The sequence below is a fragment of the Podarcis raffonei genome, chromosome 8 (genome assembly GCF_027172205.1).
Source record: "Podarcis raffonei isolate rPodRaf1 chromosome 8, rPodRaf1.pri, whole genome shotgun sequence".
Classification (NCBI taxonomy): Eukaryota; Metazoa; Chordata; class Lepidosauria; order Squamata; family Lacertidae; genus Podarcis; species Podarcis raffonei.
The window spans coordinates 6,052,451-6,070,951 of NC_070609.1; the positions used below are offsets into that span (position 1 = coordinate 6,052,451).

General features: G+C 45.0%; 1 protein-coding gene across 5 annotated transcripts in view; it reads right to left on the minus strand.

The window, feature by feature from the left end:
• Window positions 1-18,501, minus strand: part of CATSPERG (cation channel sperm associated auxiliary subunit gamma) — a 50,364-nt gene that overhangs the window by 29,455 nt on the left and 2,408 nt on the right. For 3 of the 5 annotated variants that reach the window (XM_053397750.1, XM_053397751.1, XM_053397752.1), the window contains exons 2-13: window positions 16,449-16,685; window positions 15,802-15,855; window positions 14,002-14,146; window positions 12,935-13,061; window positions 12,372-12,441; window positions 11,386-11,541; window positions 10,843-11,014; window positions 9,027-9,164; window positions 7,902-7,967; window positions 6,306-6,416; window positions 4,987-5,037; window positions 3,385-3,514 (exon numbers count right to left, since the gene is read on the minus strand). In XM_053397750.1, coding sequence (XP_053253725.1) covers window positions 3,385-3,514; window positions 4,987-5,037; window positions 6,306-6,416; window positions 7,902-7,967; window positions 9,027-9,164; window positions 10,843-11,014; window positions 11,386-11,541; window positions 12,372-12,441; window positions 12,935-13,061; window positions 14,002-14,146; window positions 15,802-15,855; window positions 16,449-16,661 — 1,433 coding nt within the window. In that variant the 5' untranslated portion in view covers window positions 16,662-16,685. Of the gene's footprint in view, window positions 1-3,384; window positions 3,515-4,986; window positions 5,038-6,305; window positions 6,417-7,901; window positions 7,968-9,026; window positions 9,165-10,842; window positions 11,015-11,385; window positions 11,542-12,371; window positions 12,442-12,934; window positions 13,062-14,001; window positions 14,147-15,801; window positions 15,856-16,448; window positions 16,686-17,557; window positions 17,682-18,501 lie in introns of those variants that run through there. The other 2 variants (XM_053397749.1, XM_053397754.1) reach the window with 2 other exon arrangements.

The following is an 18,501-nucleotide window of genomic DNA, read 5'->3' on the forward strand; positions in this document are numbered from 1 at the left end:
CAAAGTTGGCCCACCCTGATTTAGGGCTTATCTGCACTTCCTGCTGCTTTACTGCTCAGTCGGAGCAAATGGCAGTTTTGAGTTTTCTCCAGATTCACATTTGCTCTGATCTATCACTAAAGTTTTCCCTTGGAAAGGAAGGGAGCAAGCGGGAAACTGCTCAGACCTATGCTTTCCAGGCACTGCACAAGCGAAAGCGAAGTGTGGAAGAGCCCTCCAAGACAGCCTGGCTTATCTATTGAAGAGTGTTTCATACAACCTTTCTTAATAGCGTAAATATTGGAGGAGGTTGTCAGGGTCAACCCTGCGCTAGGCTCAAAACTGAAACGATGCAATAAGTCAACCCTTCTAACAAGTGATTCTAAGCAGCAATCTAGGGCAGTAGTTGGTATTAAGAGGTGTTATGAGAAGTATAAGGTCTAAGACAGGGGTAGGCAACCTAAGACCCGTGGGCCGGATGTGGCCCAATCGCCTTCTGAATCCGGCCCACGGACGGTCCAGGAATCAGCGCGTTTTTACATGAGTAGAATGTGTCCTTTGATTTAAAATGCATCTCTGGGTTATTTGTGGGGCTTGCCTGGTGTTCTTACATGAGTAGAATGTGTGCTTTTATTTAAAATGCATCTCTGGGTTATTTGGGGGCATAGGAATTCGTTCATTTCCCCCAAAAAAATATAGTCCAGCCCACCACATGGTCTGAGGGACGGTGGACTGGCTCATGGCTGAAAAAGGTTGCTGGCCCCTGGTCTAAGATATAAAAGAAATGCTCATAAATGGACCAGGCAAACACATACATAAATATATAAACCACATGTCTGAAACAGTACAGGAAAAAAGTTCTGAAACCATTTTGACTCTCCCGAAATTGACCTCAAATGTTTCTCTGCAAGGACAAAGGAAATGGGAAAACCTCCCCGTTGTCTCTTTGCTCACAAATCCTGTCTTAAAGGCGTATCTGTGTATGACTGGGTGAGACTGTAACCTGGATTCAGGTGACCATTATCAAGTACCCTGGCAAACAGGATTTCTGCTGTTGACCGCCTCCTTCTGTGATGTATGTATGATGTTTCATGGGGGTGATCTTGGGCTCCAGGGTGGGCAATTTCAAAAGTCTATATAAGAGCTTGCACACCAATGTTCTGGGTTCCTCCTCCCTCCTGCATGTGGTGAGTGAGGACCCTCTTGTAACAGTTTAATAAAGATCAGGCTTACTAGCTGCTTTGCTTCTCAATATTCTCTGGCTGGCCTCTGTTATTTTCTCCTACCGATAAAGAACCTACATAAGGACTCTATACGGGCTCTTGGGTACCCCATAAGGGAAAAGGAGTTTTTTTCTTATAACAGAGGCAACAACCATTTTACACACACCTAGAATCATAGAATCATAGAGTTGGAAGAGACCACAAGGGCCATCGAGTCCAACTCCCTGCCAAGCAGGAAACACCATCAGAGCACTCCTGACATATGGTTGTCAAGCCTCTGCTTAAAGACCTCCAAAGAAGGAGAGTCCACCACACTCCTTGGCAGCAAATTCCACTGTCGAACAGCTCTTACTGTCAGGAAGTTCTTCCTAATGTTTAGGTGGAATCTTCTTTCCTGCAGTTTGGATCCATTGCTCTGTGTCCGCTTCTCTGGAGCAGCAGAAAACAACCTTTCTCCCTCCTCTATGTGACATCCTTTTATATATTTGAACATGGCTATCATATCACCCCTTAACCTCCTCTTCTCCAGGCTAAACATGCCCAGCTCCCTTAGCCGTTCCTCATAAGGCATCGTTTCCAGGCCTTTGACCATTTTGGTTGCCCTCCTTTGGACACGTTCCAGTTTGTCAGTGTCCTTCTTGAACTGTGGCGCCCAGAACTGAACACAGTACTCCAGGTGAGGTCTGACCAGAGCAGAATACAGTGGCACTATTACTTCCCTTGATCTAGATGCTATACTCCTATTGATGCAGCCCAGAATTGCATTGGCTTTTTTAGCTGCCGCGTCACACTGTTGGCTCATGTCAAGTTTGTGGTCAACCAAGACTCCTAGATCCTTTTCACATGTAGTGCTCTCAAGCCAGGTGTCACCCATCTTGTATTTGTGCCTCTTATTTTTTTTGCCCAAGTGCAATACTTTACATTTCTCCCTGTTAAAATTCATCTTGTTTGTTTTGGCCCAGTTCTCTAATCTGTGAAGGTCGTTTTGAAGTGTGATCCTGTCCTCTGGGGTGTTAGCCACCCCTCCCAGTTTGGTGTCATCTGCAAATTTGATCAGGATGCCCTTGTTAACACCTAATTAACAAGCGGAAATCGCTGCAATCCAGAAGTGGTTGGAAAAGGGGGCGAATGAATTCAAGATGGACTTAAGCACGTAGCAGTTAGAAACGCAACTTCCATGCAAAACGGTCGTTGCCAGTACACTTCATGCATTCATGAAGTGGGTTGTGATCCACAAAACTTTATGCCAACAGTTCCCCAACTTCTCCCCCTCCCCCGACCACTTGAAAACTTTAGCAGATCCTAGCAGAGCCTTTAATATCATTTTCTCCTAGTGCTACCGATTTGTAATACACCGAGCTAGAAGCTGCATAATTTCTATGGGCTCTTTTATTTCTTATATATTGTTGTGCATTGCATTACAATATGAATACCACAGAATTCAAATTGTAATGAAATATAAGAAATAAAAATACAAATAAAATCTATATGAATATTAATGCAATGGATGAGCTGTCTAGCGTCTTCAACCACAAATCCACAGACACACCACAGACCACTGAATGATGCTTGAGGACCACTGATGGAATGAGGATCGGTTTGGCAGCTCCTGTCTTATACCATAATAAAATGGTTAGTTTTTAAGGTGCCACAATACTGTTGTTTTTGGTCTATTCCAAGCTTTATAGGAACAGCACTGTGAGAAAACTGAAGATAAGCCAAGAGAGTGCAAAAATTATGGTCGACATCGTAGGAAAGTCTACTGCTACTAGGGTGCAGATTTAGATTTCTGGGCACTAGATTCAGTATTTTCTCTTTTTTTGACATACTTTTTTGTTTTTGTTTTTTCAAAAACACAGAATATAACAACCTTTCAAATACATATCAAATACTTTTGTTCCACCGAGCACATGACTTCCCTCCTTCCCTTCAACTGGCTTTTCCATTTCTAATAAACTGTATGCGCATTTCAACTGCCAGTTTCTGTCCTTCATTACGTTACAAGATTTCAGTGTCTTCACATTTTTGCAATAATCTTTCAAATACTCAATAAATTTACTCCAATCTCTTTGGAATTTCTGGTCGCCTTTAGATTCAGTATTTTCTAAAGATGAAAGTAACATAAACAGAAAGATGTCTGGAACCATATTCACACCAGCAGGCTTTTCGTGGGGAATCTTACCTTTGCAAGATAGCATTCCCCCAGATGTAAAATATATTACTGAAGGGGTTCAAAGCCAAACCTCTCGGTATAAGGGTTGTGTTTGTGTAATGCTCCAGTCCTAGCAACAACACAAACCCTTTATCAGAGGCTGCAACAGAAAAAAGAAGAGAAGTTGACTACAATGGATGTTCTAAATGGGGGTGATAGCAGTTATGAGAGTAACTAGAAAAAAGGATGCAGTGGTGGAAACCATCTCTGTTCCCCCCAGATATTCCCACTCCATATTTGAAGATTCAGCTTGAGTTCTTGAAACAGGAGCAAACTGCACAGCTTTGCATTCTTTGCTTCTCTGAGAGACACTTTTCAATGGGCTGCCTTTTCCTGGGTTGGTTCTCTAGAGATGAGGGATAATATAATATTGTGGTAATAACGTGGCATACGGCAGGGTTGAGGAAGCTGTGGTCTGACAGCTGTTGCTGGACAACCTCCATCCCCCGTGTATGGAACCTTTGATCCTCCAGGTGCTGCTCAACTGCAGCACCTACCATCCCTAGCCATTGGCAATGCTCAATGGGCCTGATGGGAGTTGCCGTTCAGGGGCTCACCACTACTGACACATGGGAAACCAGGGAAGGGAACCGCCCTGAGTTAAAGAGTCCTGATCCTCACCCTGCCCCTCTCCTGCGGCTGATATTTAAAGGGGAAAACAGGTACAGGTTAATGACACAAGGGACTTGTCCCTTAAGCAGGGAATTCTGATGACCCTCTGCAAACTATGCGCTGCTTTGTGAGGAACCATGACAAAGAAATGTAAAACCACCCCATGAATCTGTTACGAAAAAGGAGCAATGCAGCTGAGTGCTCCAGATGGCTGGAAAGCCAAACAGGATGTTGATGTTTTGGGACTGTACCGTGGGAACAAAGGACAGTCTATTCAGTGTACTGAGCACCGGATGTTAGCTCAGAGTGACACATGACCCTGTACTGGAAGTACATGGGAGGAGTTTTTTCTCTCTGCTGTTGGTGATGAGAGAGTGCAGTCACGTTTTCTCTGTACTGCTGGAAGGACAGAAATAAAGGCATGTAAATACATTTCTGTCTGTCTCTCTCCCCTCCCTGGGGATGGCAGGGGAGGAGTGGTGTGTTCTTCTCACGTTGAGATCTCGCCTGATCTTGCCGGGAGTCGCTGACAGGGAGGTCAACAAGGATTCAAGCCGGGCACCTGGAGGGTGGCCAATTCCTCTGACTTTTGGCTTGAAACCGACAGAATCCACTCCACATATTTGCATAACTTGCTATCGTTATGAATTCCCTTCAGTTCAGAACTTGGGGTTTTGACAAAGAGTTCCAGGATTAATACATACTCAAAGCCCCTTCCAACTTGTCTGCCATTTAACTATCCTCCTGTACTTGCAATCAGAAGGGTCAAGGGTTTCGTTGCCATCCCCGCCCCCATCCCTTTGAATGCACAATAAAGAGGGAAGTGGAAGCTGCAAATTCCGTTAGCAAATTTGGAGCCCCGGGTGTTAATTTTTGTGGCTTAACACAGAGTGCACAGGTGTTGTCTAGTGCAAGTAGCAGCAGATTCTGCCTTGTCTCAGATTCTGCGGCCTAACTTACCCTTGGGAACTTTTTCAGGGATATGATAAATAAATTCAAAATGCTCTATGTCTGCAAAGTGAGCAGAGAAAACATCCAAATGTTAAAATTGCCTACTTATTTACTTTATTCCATTTATGCATAAGCTTGGGGGAAAAGAAAAGGATGTAACAGATGGTATACCGGTAATTACAATTAGTTGGACTGAAATTATGCTTGTAACTGAATTTTCTACGGAGCACAACAGCAATTGACTTGGACTAATATATGCTTCCTTCTATCAGAATACAGTGAATCCATACATTTGATAACAACTCATGATCGATAAAATTAATCCATTTTTGCCTGCGGATATCGTGCCTTTGATTTTGTTCTCTAAATCTAATAAAGTAGGTTTATTCAGCCATGAAAAGCATAGCTCTTTAATTTATCATACCAATCTTTACTTGATGGTACATTTGCCACTTTCCATTTTCCCATGCACAGTGGAACCACGGTTCCGAAACATTCAAAAACCAAAGCATGCATTTCCGGAAGAATTTTGGTTTCCAAAAAGTGTTCAAAAACCAAAACAGTTATTTCCGGGTTTTTGGCGTTCAAAAGCCTAAACATTTGACTTCCGAGACGCTCGAAAACTGAGGTAAAGGTAAAGGGACCCCTGACCATTAGGTCCAGTCGTGGCCGACTCTGGGGTTGTGGCACTCATCTCGCTTTATTGGCCAAGGGAGCTGGCGTACAGCTTCCGGGTCGTGTGGCCAGCATAACTAAACCACTTCTAGCAAACCAGAGCAATGCATGGAAACGCGGTTTACCTTCCCGCCGGAGCGGTACCTATTTATCTACTTGCACTTTGACGTGCTTTCGAACTGCTAGGTTGGCAGGAGCTGGGACTGAGCAATGGGAGCTCACCCCATCGCAGGGATTCGAACTGTCGACCTTCTGATCGGCAAGCCCTAGGCTCTGTGGTTTAACCCACGAACAGGAAACCATTTCTGCACAATCGTTCCTTATAATATCTTTCAGGCAATATAGTAGGACAATAGCGCAGTGGAAAGGGTCTCAGTATTTCAACATCTTTTCCAAATGTTATTTTATTTTCCTTCAATTCCCCTGTGCCCCCAAATCACATTTTGGTACTTCTAGCATGTGGCGGGGTAACTTCAGTGCACCTGAATTTGCTCATTTTACTCTCTATTTATCTGTCCCTTTCTCTTTTTGTGTCATGATTGTTAGACAGGTTCCTGCCAGAATAGATTTGATTTTGATTTTTTTTAACACCACCAAGTTGAATTTCAAGTACAATAAACAATACGAATAACGCTTAAGAGAGCCAGTCTAACCTAGTAAGTATACCACAATGGTGTGTTTGTCTGTTCCCGTCTCATGCACCAGCAAATATATCCGGTTATCAGCCAAGGAGTAAGTGGCCCATTTGATGGAGCACGCCGAAGCTAGAAGGGAGAAGATTGGGGCAATGGAAAAATTGCATTATTTAAAGAGATGTCACTGTAGGTTTTGCATTCGTGGCATGAGCAGATCTTCCTGCTGGCCACTCTGAACAGACCACATTGCTGCTACTATTATGCCATGTCTCTGTTTACCCATATGTTAATTTTTATAACAGCTTAACTGTTATCTTCCAAAGAACTCTGGGAATCATCCTTTAGTGGAGCTAATTAAGTACACTGGGTGAAATCTTTAGTGGTATTCCCATGGAACTACAATTTCCAGTATTTCCTGGGAAGAGGAAATGAATGCTAAATCCCTGCAGACTGGTGGCGGGCAAATGCTGTCCCCATCTTCAAAAATTGGGGAAGAAGACCCAGGTCATTACTGACCAGTCAGCTTGATGTCATTACCAGGAAAGGTCTTAGAACAGAAGATTAAACAGTTGGTTTGTGAGCACTTAGGAAAGGACGCTTTGATTACTGAGACCCAGCATGGGTTTCTCAAAGACAAGTCATGCCAGACGAATCTCATTTCTTTTTTTGATTGAGTTACAAGCTTGGTGGATCAGGGGGATGCTGTGGATGTAGTGTATCTTGATTTCAGTAAGGCTTTTGACAAAGTCCCACATGCTGTCCTTGCAGAGAATATCTGGGCAACGCAACTGTTAGGTGGATTTGTAGGTGGTTGACTGACCAAACCCAAAATCAATTATTTCAAAGACTGTCACATGGAAGATGGAGCAAGCTTGTTTTCTCCTGCTCCATAGTAATGGAACTAAATCAGTGGGTGCAAGTTACAAGAAAGGAGATTCTGACTAAACATCAGGATGAACTTTCTGATGGTAAGAGCTGTTCAACTGTGGAATGGACTCCCTTGGGAGGTGGTGCACTCTCCTTCCAAGGAGGTTTTTGAAGGACAGGCTGGAGGGCCATCTCTTATGGATGCTTTAGTTACCTGCATAGAAGGGTTTACCTAGATGACCCTTGGAGTCACTTCCAATGCTACAATTCTATGATTCTATGAAATAATAATTGTCAGAAGTGAATACAGTTTTTTTTATTAATAATTTATACCACCTTTCATCTGAGGATCGCAGGGTGCTTTACAATATAAACAAGATATATATAAGATATGCCCAGAATAGTTATTCATAATAAATAAACGATTCCTGGTCTGCATCTGTATTAGAATTGTTCTTAAGAGATTTTTGTTTTGTCTTTGCTGATTTTGGATTCCTTTGGAAGGACAGGATATAAATTTTATAAAGAAATAACAGTCACGGAGAAAATTAGCTCTCCCCAACCCAGCTCATTCCATGTTGTACAGGTACATTGTTGGATTTTGGGTCCTGAATTGTGATTAGGGAAACAAAGACATATATGGCCCATTCTGGCTTTACCTCCCTCACTACAAAGCTCACAATAGTGGCACGAGACTGTGGAGGCTACCCAGGGGGAGGCACATTTTAAAAATCAAAATGGACGTACCCCTTACAAAATCACATACTGTCTCTTCCTTTTCCCTCAAGGATCCAGAAGCCTTCACAATCCCATCTATAAAGAAAAAGGAACCATGGGTAGGGTTAAAATGAGTGGACTGCTTCTCCCTTCCCACTCTCCAATGGACAAAGCCTCCCATTGCCAGCACATGTATACCCTCCTTATGATCCAGAAGTCATGCTCTGCCCCAAACCGACCCACTTTCTTTATTCAGTTTGTCAGGAAATGTTCCCAGTCATCCACACAGTAAAAACACGATTTAAAACACAAGCTGCACTGGCTCCTGGTGGAGTACAGGGTCAGATTTAAGGTGCTGGTTTTGACCTTTAAAGCCCTTCACGGCCTAGGACCCTCGTACCTACGGGACCACCTCTCCCGGTATGCCCCACGGAGAGCCTCAAGATCCATAAATAGCAACACCCTAGTGGTCCCAGGCCCTAAGGAAGTTAGATTAGCTTCAACCAGAGCCAGGGCCTTTTCAACACTGGCCCCGGCCTGGTGGAACGCTCTGCCTCATGAGACCAGGGCCTTGCAGGATCTGATTTCTTTCCGCAGGGCTTGTAAGACAGAGTTGCTTTGCCTGGCCTTTGGCTTGGAGCCAATTTGATCCCCTCCCCCTCTTTCTTTTTTCTTTCTCCTCCTGTGATGAGGCTGCATTTTAATATTTTAATGTTTTGATATTTTAATGTTGTATTTTAATCTTGTTTTTAAGTTGTATTCATTCAACTTGTTTTTATTATTGCTTGTTAGCTGCCCTGAGCCCATCCTTGGCTGGGTAGGGGGGGTATAAATAATAATAATAATAATAATAATAATAATAATAATAATAATAATAATAATAATAATAATTATTATTATTATTATTATTATTATTATTATTATTATTATTATTAAAATAAGGCCATTATGAATTACCATAATACCTGAAAATTATCAAGCATATCAGCAACGTAGCTTAAAACCTGAGGACGGTCCATCAATCATCCAGCTGAGACCACACCATTCAAGGCTTGCTCAACACCCCGTTGCACAGAACAATGGAAGAGCATGCCCCTCCTCAAGCTAGCCCCCATCCATTCTGTCCTATAGTCCTACGTGGGGCAAGATAAATACCTCTAACCGTGATAAGAAAGAATTCTCCTTCCTGCCAGCCGCCACCAAGGGCAATCACAAATTCAGAGCCATTCATTGGGAAAAAGACTGGGTTCAAGGTTCTCACGCAGACATGGTTCAATATGCGTGTCCAGAGCTCTAAAGAAATAGAAGAGAACATGTGAAGAGCCTGGCAGCAGGATCAGCCCCCACCTAGCCCAGGATCCTGCAACCAGAGGCCCCTGGGAAACCCACAAGCAGGGCATGAGTTAAATATCCTTCTGTGCCTTTTGTTTCCCGGCGACTAGTATCCAAAGGTATCCTACCTCTCAATCTGGGGTCATGTATCGTGACTAGTGGTCACAGGCAGTGCTATCCTCCATGAAGTTATCTATACCCTTTATGACAGTCCATGACAACATCTTGTGGTAGCGCATTCCAGAGAGAGATGGTCCCAATCAGTTACTCTAAGCACCTTACAAAGTCACAGGAGCCTTGTTTGCCAGATGGTTTGTCAGATTACAGTGTTATGAGGGGGTGCATTATGGGGTGTTAGGAGAGGGATAGTACCTCTGGTGGGGGACACATCATGCTCCTTCTGGGGTGCTTTGGTCCCCACCCTGCACTCAGCTCTCACCTGTGGCTCCTAGAAGCTGTCAACCTGTGACAGCGGTCACACCCTGGGAACATCTTCAACAGGCTGGCTAAACCAGGTGAGGGTAGCCAATGGGTCTCCAACCCTCAGTGAGTTAGGGATTTCCCTGCATGCGCAGACAGACTCTGGCAGATTAAGCGGACTCAACCAGTCAAAAAGGAGGTTTCTGCACATGCTATAGAGGGAAGTGAGGGGCAGGTGGGGCTCATCAACCTGGGAAGGTAGCCCATCTAGGAGAAGGAAAACACTGATCCCCAACCTCCACTGCCTTGTGGGATATCTTCAGGAGAAGAAACAGCTATGGAATGAACCCCACACAAATCTGGAGTGGAATCCCTAAGACGGTTGGATGGTGCCTTGTATGCTTCCTTTTGGCAACTCCTGCAGTCAAGCTGCTGCCAAACATCTTGCTCAGGGAATCTTGTCATCTGGGCAGCCCGGGACCTCCATACACAGGCTTGTGCCCCAAGGAGGTCACTTCGGCACTGCTCATACAGCGGTTTGAATTCACTCCTGAAGGCACACTCCACTGTCTCCTGAGACAGATGGATGCCAATAACAATGGCCCCTCTTGGTAGAACCTCTCAGAATTTGGAGCTCCCTTCCTAGAGAGGCTAGACTGACTAGCTCCTTGCCACCTTCCACCATCGGGTGAATACTGTTTAATTCTGGCAGGTTTGGGGAAACTGGCTGTTTTTAAGGAAAGGGCTTTTAACAGCACTGTGCTGCATGATGATGTTAGTGATTTCCTAAAAGACTGTCACTGACAGAGGTGTATAAAATTATGCATAGTATAGAAAAGAGGATAGAGAGGAGTTTGAATTGGGCCCAGACACTAATTGGCGGTCAGTGCTGTTTTAACCCTTCCATTGTCAGCACTGTGCTGCCAATGCAGTTACTGTGGCATAACCATGGTGCTACATGGGGGTGAGTCCTCCACAGTGGCACACCTTCAAGATGCAATGCCACAGCCAGGGGTTAGTCCATATTCTATCCTTGTCCAGCCAGTGCAAGTTGAGGGCAGGACGGCAGTTAACGTGACTAAGGATTCCCTGCCCCCAGAGAAAACGGAAGAGCATAGCTCTCATAGAATTCCATCTGTTCCATAACGGAAGGCATGACAGTTAAAGTGGCATAAAACCAATACAAAACTGTGCCTTTTGGCTTCTCAGGCTCACATACCAGACCCAGAGGTGTTCACATGCAAGATTGGGTAATTTCCCGTATAGTAATAGACAAGCTGGTTCTGCCGGATGAACAGGGTGCTCTCTGTACTAATGGCATCAACAATGGCAGAGGAGAATGTACCCTGTGGGCATGAGAGGGAGCCAATCCAGCAGCTGTCAATGCCCACCTGCAGCAGAAAAGGAGACAAAGAGAGACAAGGGTGGAAACAGGCTCAGCTCCTACTAGGTTAAGAGTTGTGTGGGAATTCCCACAATGCTGTGCTTTGTTAGCTATAATGGGAATCCTCTCTGTTTAAGGGTGTCAGCTCTTGAGCTGCTTTCAACTGGAGATGCTGGGGACTTAACCTGGGACACACTACGCACAAAACATGCGGTCTGCCGAAGTCAAGGTCCACCACCGTTGGACAGCTACAACTTCACTTGCCGGCACCAAGCTCATGTGTGAACTACTGGGGGAGTTCCAGCCCCACCCCACCCCGGCCGACACAGAGATGCCATGTCAGAGATGCGCTATGCAGAGGGCTCGTTTCCCCTTTACCTCTATTGGAATGTAATCCAAAAACATCGAGTCCGACATGAAGACAATCTTGCTCCGGGGAATGCCGCCAAGGATGAGCACAGGGGCTTGTCCGTAAGTGTACCACAAGGGACGCGATGGGTCTCTCAGTTGCAGGACATTCTTCAAAGAATCTAGCTGTGCTTGGTAAGAAGGGACCAGAGAGGAGAGTCTGTCTATCACACCAAAGCCACTGGGGACCAACAGATACCTTCTACAGAATCCAAGGGTAAAACCTCAGGAGGACCATGCCAGGCCCTACCCACAAGGGCAGAGGCAGGGAGTGTCATGGACTGGCTGGATGCCGAGGAGTGGTGGGAGGCACCAGCCGGGGAACTCCCGGGGGAAGAAGGCTCAGAGCCAGGGGCCTGGTGGTGGGACGATGATGAGTGGTCAGAGGAAGAAGACTGCGGGGAGGAGGTGCCAGAGGCTAGAGGGGCAACAGGGTTTAGTGAGCAGGAAGAGTCTGTTCCAGAGTACAGTTCAGACTCTGAGGCTGAAGCAGAGGCTGGAGAGGAGGGGGGTCAAGAAGCTGCAGAAGAATCTAGGGAATCTCCCCACACACACACACACACACACTGCAACCAGCTCCCCGCCTTGCCCCCCAGTCTCTAAGAATATGCAGAGAGATGAAAAGAGCAGACTGCAGAGTTTTTACTGCTACTGTCACTAGGAGCCAGTGCATGATTATAAAGTAAGTAAATCTAATTTTCAAACTTACTTTGCAAGTTGTTGCCCAATTCTTTGTTTAGCAGGGTAAGGAAGAGGAAGCCAGCTGACTTCATAGATGGACTTGCTCAAAAGGAGACTTTGCAGCCTAATTCCTATGCTTTTCTGCTACCAAAGATGGGATCCTAAAACTCTGTTTAACCCCCACAGGCAAATGCAACCACATCTACAGACTGCAAGTAGCAGTGGTTAGCAGGCTGTAAGGCCACTTGAGATCGCTACCAACCCCAGCATTTTACCTTTTCTCCAATCTTGATCTTCACCTCATTTTGAACAATTCCCACATAGCCATTGATATTTATGGCAAACCTATACATAAGGAGAAAAAGAATATATGTGTTTTCTTTTGCTACATTTATATACTTTTTCTTAAAAGCTGTCAATTCCATTCAAAATACCGTAATGGTTTGCTGTCAGAGAGACTTGATGCAAAAGGAGGGGAGGGGAAAACTAGCCAGTTCAATTACCAACACATTCATGTAATTGTTACATAATGGCCAAATGGAACTGTCAGTCCAGGAAACAGTTCTGGGAGGGGAGGAGCCACACGGCAGTCGGCTCCAGCCAGGAGGATGGAACAGGCCTCGCTGTGTCCCCTTGGCCCATAGACACAGCCAGGAGGAACTGTCACTGGTGGAAGATGATTCTAGTTCTGCTGAGCTGATCAAGAGAGCTTTGCTGCCAGTTCTCTTTCTGTAATAGATTGAGGTTTCAGGTTTTATTCAAAATATGGCACAAGCAAGATACTGGCACGCGTGGAAATGTTCTTGCTGGGTCTACAAACTAGAAATGTATCCCTCACCTTCTGCTTTTCACAGGGAGACCGATGCCATTGCTCTCCACCAACACATCCAACACAACAGTGCCGTTCAAGAAGGGCATCGGCGTGAACCAGCACATTTGACAAACTTCCTCACTGTTGCAATTTGCTGGAGGCAGAGAAAGCATGGAAAGGTCAAACGGTAAAGGACCCCTGGACGGTTAAGTCCAGTCAAAGGCGACTATGGAATGTGGTGCTCACCTCACTTCAGACCGAGGGAGCCGGCATTTGTCCACAGACAGCTTTCTGGGTCATGTGGCCAGCATGACTAAACTACTGGTGCACGGAGGAACATGACGGAAGCCAGAGCACACGGAAACACCGTTTTCCTTCCTGCCACAGCAGTACCTATTTCTCTACTTGCAGTGGTATGCAGTGGTATGCACTGGTAGGTTAGCAGAAGCTGGGACAGAGCAACAGGAGCTCACCCCGTTGTGCGGATTTGAACCGCTGACCTTCTGATCGGCAGGCCCAAGTGGCTCAGTGGCAGAGCAGGAATCCCCTCCAAAAGCCTAAACAGAGGGAGGACTAGAAGTGGGGAGAGGCTGCATGCTCCACCCAAATGCCTGCTCCACCCAGTGTAGGCAGGATCATACTCATGTTGGCAGAAGAGTGAGACAAAATATTATCCGCTATTTAAATTAGGTGTTTGGATGGTGATTCTTGACTTCTGCCAATACACACACACACACACACACACACACACACACACACACACACAATTTGGAGGCAACAGGGAAATGAGCTATTATCATCCAAGGCAGAAAAGCCAACTGCTGCCTTCCCTTCTGCCAATTAAACTACAATGCAATCTATGAAGAGGTTCCCCAATGCAAGCTTAGAGAATTTACAAGTGAATTGGGCCAAACTGGGTCCAATCTGTCTGTCTGCTTATTTGTGGCCATTAGTGGCATCCAAAATTTGCTTTCTGAAGCTGAAAAATTCCGAAGGGAGCAAAGCTCCTCAAAAGGAAGCTCCTCTCTAATGAGATACTTCCTTTTGTGCTTCCTGCTTCCGCACTGCCTCTTGGGGATGACATGCTGAAATACCTTTATTCCTGTACGGAGCAGCCCTCATTTCGATCTGCAGCTGCTCCTGTTTCTGACGCACAGGGTGGACGGGTTCTGAAAAAGTGACAGTCACAATCGGCCTCAGTCCAGTGTAGTGACCTGTCCGAATAGCCCATTCTGAGTTCTGGAAGGAGGAAAGAAGTTTGTTGACCCAGAGCCCTTGTCACAAAATCACTCTAGTGTCACTTGCCTGTGCTGACTCAATCCAAGCAGAGGTCTGTCAACTATTACATTAGTGTTGCGATTTACAGGGGAGAGAAGATGGCAGATTTTGTCGGTGTTTGATGATACAGTCAACACACACAATTGCCTCATTACGTAAATCATGTTCAGAATACCACAACACACACGTAACTGGCTGTAAAGCAACATAACATTATATATACTAAAACTGTAATTGTCATATCAAAAAAAATGCAAAGCACAGCTCCTGATGGCAATAACATGTTGTTGTTGTTTAGTCATTTAGTCGTGTCCGACTCTTCGTGACCCCATAGACCAGAGCACACCAGGCACTCCTGTCTTCCACTGCCTCCCGCAGTGATATGTTATCCCGCAATAACATATCATATTACTATTAACCTTCTATATGTTTTTATTGTCGTAAAGTCCAAGGATAGTCAAGTCCAAAGATTGTCAAGTCCAACGATTACAATGTACAGTTCCTGTTGGCAATGCCATTTCATACTGATATCTTCCTTCTGCATAGTCCTATGTCTTGAGAGTGTAACAAACAGAACTACTTAGTAACAATAAGGCAGCTGATGATAGACCAGTTCTCAGGATACACTCTTGTTTCGCCCCATTGGGCTTCTTCAGCAACAAGGTTTCCAGGAGATTTTATAGTTTGGAAAAGAATAGTTTATAACCCAAAAGCGTTTGAAATGAGGTATGAAATTAAGCCAGAAATGAATGAAATGGAACAAGGGACTGGAAAAATGAAGAAAGAAGAAAAGTGGGTTGTTATTATGGAGGGAATGTTCAAATAATTCTTTTTATGTAACTGACAAGACACAGAATAAGAAGCCCTTTTTCTTTTCTTTTCTTTTCTTTTCTTTTCTTTTCTTTTCTTTTCCTATCCAGTCACTTATCCAGGGTTTGGTTTCCTTGGAACAAGAGACAGCGGAGACCGTGGTTTCTTTATGACATGTGGTTTATTTACACACATATGCAACCTAAACCTACAGTGGAGGGGCTCACAGCATTAACACCCCAAGTGGTCTTGTTTCTCCCATAGACACAGCCTTGGATTCCAGCAGAAATCAAGAATGGCTCCGACTCCCTGGCTTATGCCAGCAGCCTGCTTCTAGCCCAGCTCTCTCTCACACACAACTATCCTGGCTTTTGTCTGTCTTACTGGCAGCCAAATAAGAGAGGGGCGCCCATCCATTTGTCCTCTGGCACAGAGCAGCTTCCTTTGTTATACAAAGGACCATACCAAGTTGGCAACTATGAGCCCTGTCTGGCTAATTCAGCAATGGAATCCCCCATTAGATTCCTGGAACCAGGACCCCAGGAATTACAAAGGACATGGGCATCAGGCAGGCTGACCTCACCTCCCCCCCCCCCAAAAAAAAACCCTTCACAAGATTATCATGCATCTCAGCAACAGATGAAACAGCAATGCCACTTTAAAGCAGTGGCTTAAAACAAGTTTATGTCGATAGTGCAGATCTGTCCATTGCTGAAGCAACAAGGGAACAAGGGAAAGTGCCCCCTCAATTACAATGTGTGTGTAAGTATCCCTTGCCTTCACAAAGCATGTGGCTCTTCTCTTACCTGAAGTGTGCAGCTCAGATTAATTTTCAGGTAGTATGGAAATCCCAGGTATTTCTGTAAAAAGAGACAGTTACGATATTTCAATAGCTCTTTTCACTTGAAGAGCAATAAGCTGAAAGTTCTGGTTGACTAGTATACCAGTAAAGCCAACAGCAGCCCTGAATAAAACAGTTGATTTAATAAAATAAACCAAAGTAACTGAGACCGTAAGGGATTCAAGCACTTGTGCCTGTTAGGAATCTCCAAGGATGAAAGCAGAAGTTCCAGATTTATACACTGCTGTGGTGAGCTGGTCAGGTCTGCAGTTTGAGAGGGTCTCACAACTGGGATCTCCCCCTAAACTCTAGGTTGACGCTACCCACAAAGGCAGCCCATTGGTTCCCTCCATTATAAAAGGTTCCAAGTCAGGCTTGGCCTTTGCCTAGGATCACCCCTGGCCTCTTCTGTTAAGCCTAGACTTTTGAGGATGTGTGTGACTGCTGTTTGTCTGATTTCCCTTCAGCCCTTGGTTCTAGGGGCTCTCTAAGTGACCTCTTGCCCACCCTCCTAACAGCTCCAGCTCAAGAGCCATGGAACCCAAAGAGCCCTTGCTAGTCATGGAAGGAAAGGGAGATCTCCTCTCCCACACCCAGGCATGTTGTACTCACTGCATTTTTGTCATCAGGGTCTATAGCTGAGTCTGTGAGTTCCTTGAAGATCTCAGCCACCCTTTTAATTTCCCGCTGGGTAAAGAAAATCTTTCGGTCGCTCCCAAGGTCAGCAAAATCGTTGACTACAGCTACCCAGTTGCAATCTGATGCAAATAGATGTTTCATGCACAGGAAAACAAGGGACAAGGTAGCTGCGAAAAGTTGCCACATCACAGATGCTCCTTGCAAAGGAACCTGCCAAAACAACAACAACAATCCCCTACCTTTTTAATTAACCCTTTTATGCAGGTGTTCTAAATAAGCAAGCCTCTTCCCAATATTTTATCTAACCTAAGAGGGGGCTTTCCACAGAGGGACTGGCTTGATATTTCATGGTAAGCTTCAACGGAGTCAAAAAAGCATATTGAAGTCTTACGTGAATCCTGTCCTTTGAATACACACCTTTGCTTTCTCCTGTGTTAGTGAATAGCTGCTATTCACTCCAGAGGAACATACTGGCAAGTGCTGCACAGAAGGCAAAACCAGTCGGTTCTGGGCTGTTAGCCTTCCTCTAGGATTCCACAAAGGAAGAAACATGTCACATGGCCCTTTTCGCTTGGCTGGTTTTTGCCTTAACCTCTTGTGTGTAGTAACAGGCACACACCTTTGTCTCCTGAGATAGGTGAATGCCAACCTTTCCACTCTAGAAACTGTGCTCAGGGCAGTTTCCAAAGACTTAAAAATTGCCAAGTAAATAGAAACAATAAACAACACAACTGGCCTTCTCCTTTTGTGGATAAGGAGCTGATTAACAGGAATCAAAGGACGAATTAATGGACAGTTCTCCCATTGGAAGGATGTAGAATGGAGTCCCCCAAGGACTGGTAGTGGGACCTGTGCTTTTTAACTTGTTCATAAATGATTGAGAATTAGGGTGAACGGTTAGGGGCCAAGTTTGCTGATAATACTAAATTGTTCAGGGCAGTTAAAACAAAAAGTGAAGCGCTCCAAAAGAACCTATATGAACTGTAGGAATGGGTGGTAAAACGGCAAATGCAATCCAGTGTAAACAAGTCTGAAGTGATGCACATTGGAACAAAAAAAAATCTTCATTTCACTTATTATACCTTCATGGGGTCTGAACTGGCAGTGTCTGACCAAGGGCTGATAGCTTGATAAAGATGGTGACCCTGTGTGCAGCAGCTGTGAAAAGGGCAAATTCTAATCTTGGGACCATTAGAAAATAAATAAATTAAAAATGAAAGTGACTTTCTAATAATGTTGGTATACAAGTTTATGGTGCAGTGGCATTTGGAATATTTATTTATTTATTTATTTATTTATTTATTTATTTATTTATTTGCCGCCCATCTGTCTGGGTTACCCCCGCCACTCTGGACAGCTTCCAACAAAGATTAAAAATACATTAAAACATCAGTCATTAAAAACTTCCCTAAAGAGGGCTGCCTTCAGATGTCTTCTAAAGGTCAAGATAACATGTTCCAGATCACCTCACTTCAAAAAGCTTATGGTAGAGATTGAAAAAAGTTCAGAACTACCAAGATGATCAAGGGGGTGGAGCAACTCCCCTATGGGGATAGGGGTCAGCATTGGGGGTTTCAGTTTGGAGGAAACAAGAGGTGACGTGATAGAACTGCTTAAATGTCTGATTCTGTATTGTTTTTAATATTCAGCCAGATGGGCGGGGTGTAAATAATAAATTATTATTAGTAGTAGTAGTAGTATTATGCACAGTGGGACGCGGGTGGCGCTGTGGGTAAAAGCCTCAGCGCCTAGGGCTTGCCGATCGAAAGGTCGGCGGTTCGAATCCCCGCGGCGGGGTGCGCTCCCGTCGCTCGATCCCAGCGCCTGCCAACCTAGCTGTTTGAAAGCACCCCCGGGTGCAAGTAGATAAATAGGGACCGCTTACTAGCGGGAAGGTAAACGGCGTTTCCATGTGCGGCTCTGGCTCGCCAGAGCAGCGATGTCACGCTGGCCACGTGACCCAGAAGTGTCTCCGGACAGCGCTGGCCCCCGGCCTCTTGAGTGAGATGGGCGCACAACCCTAGAG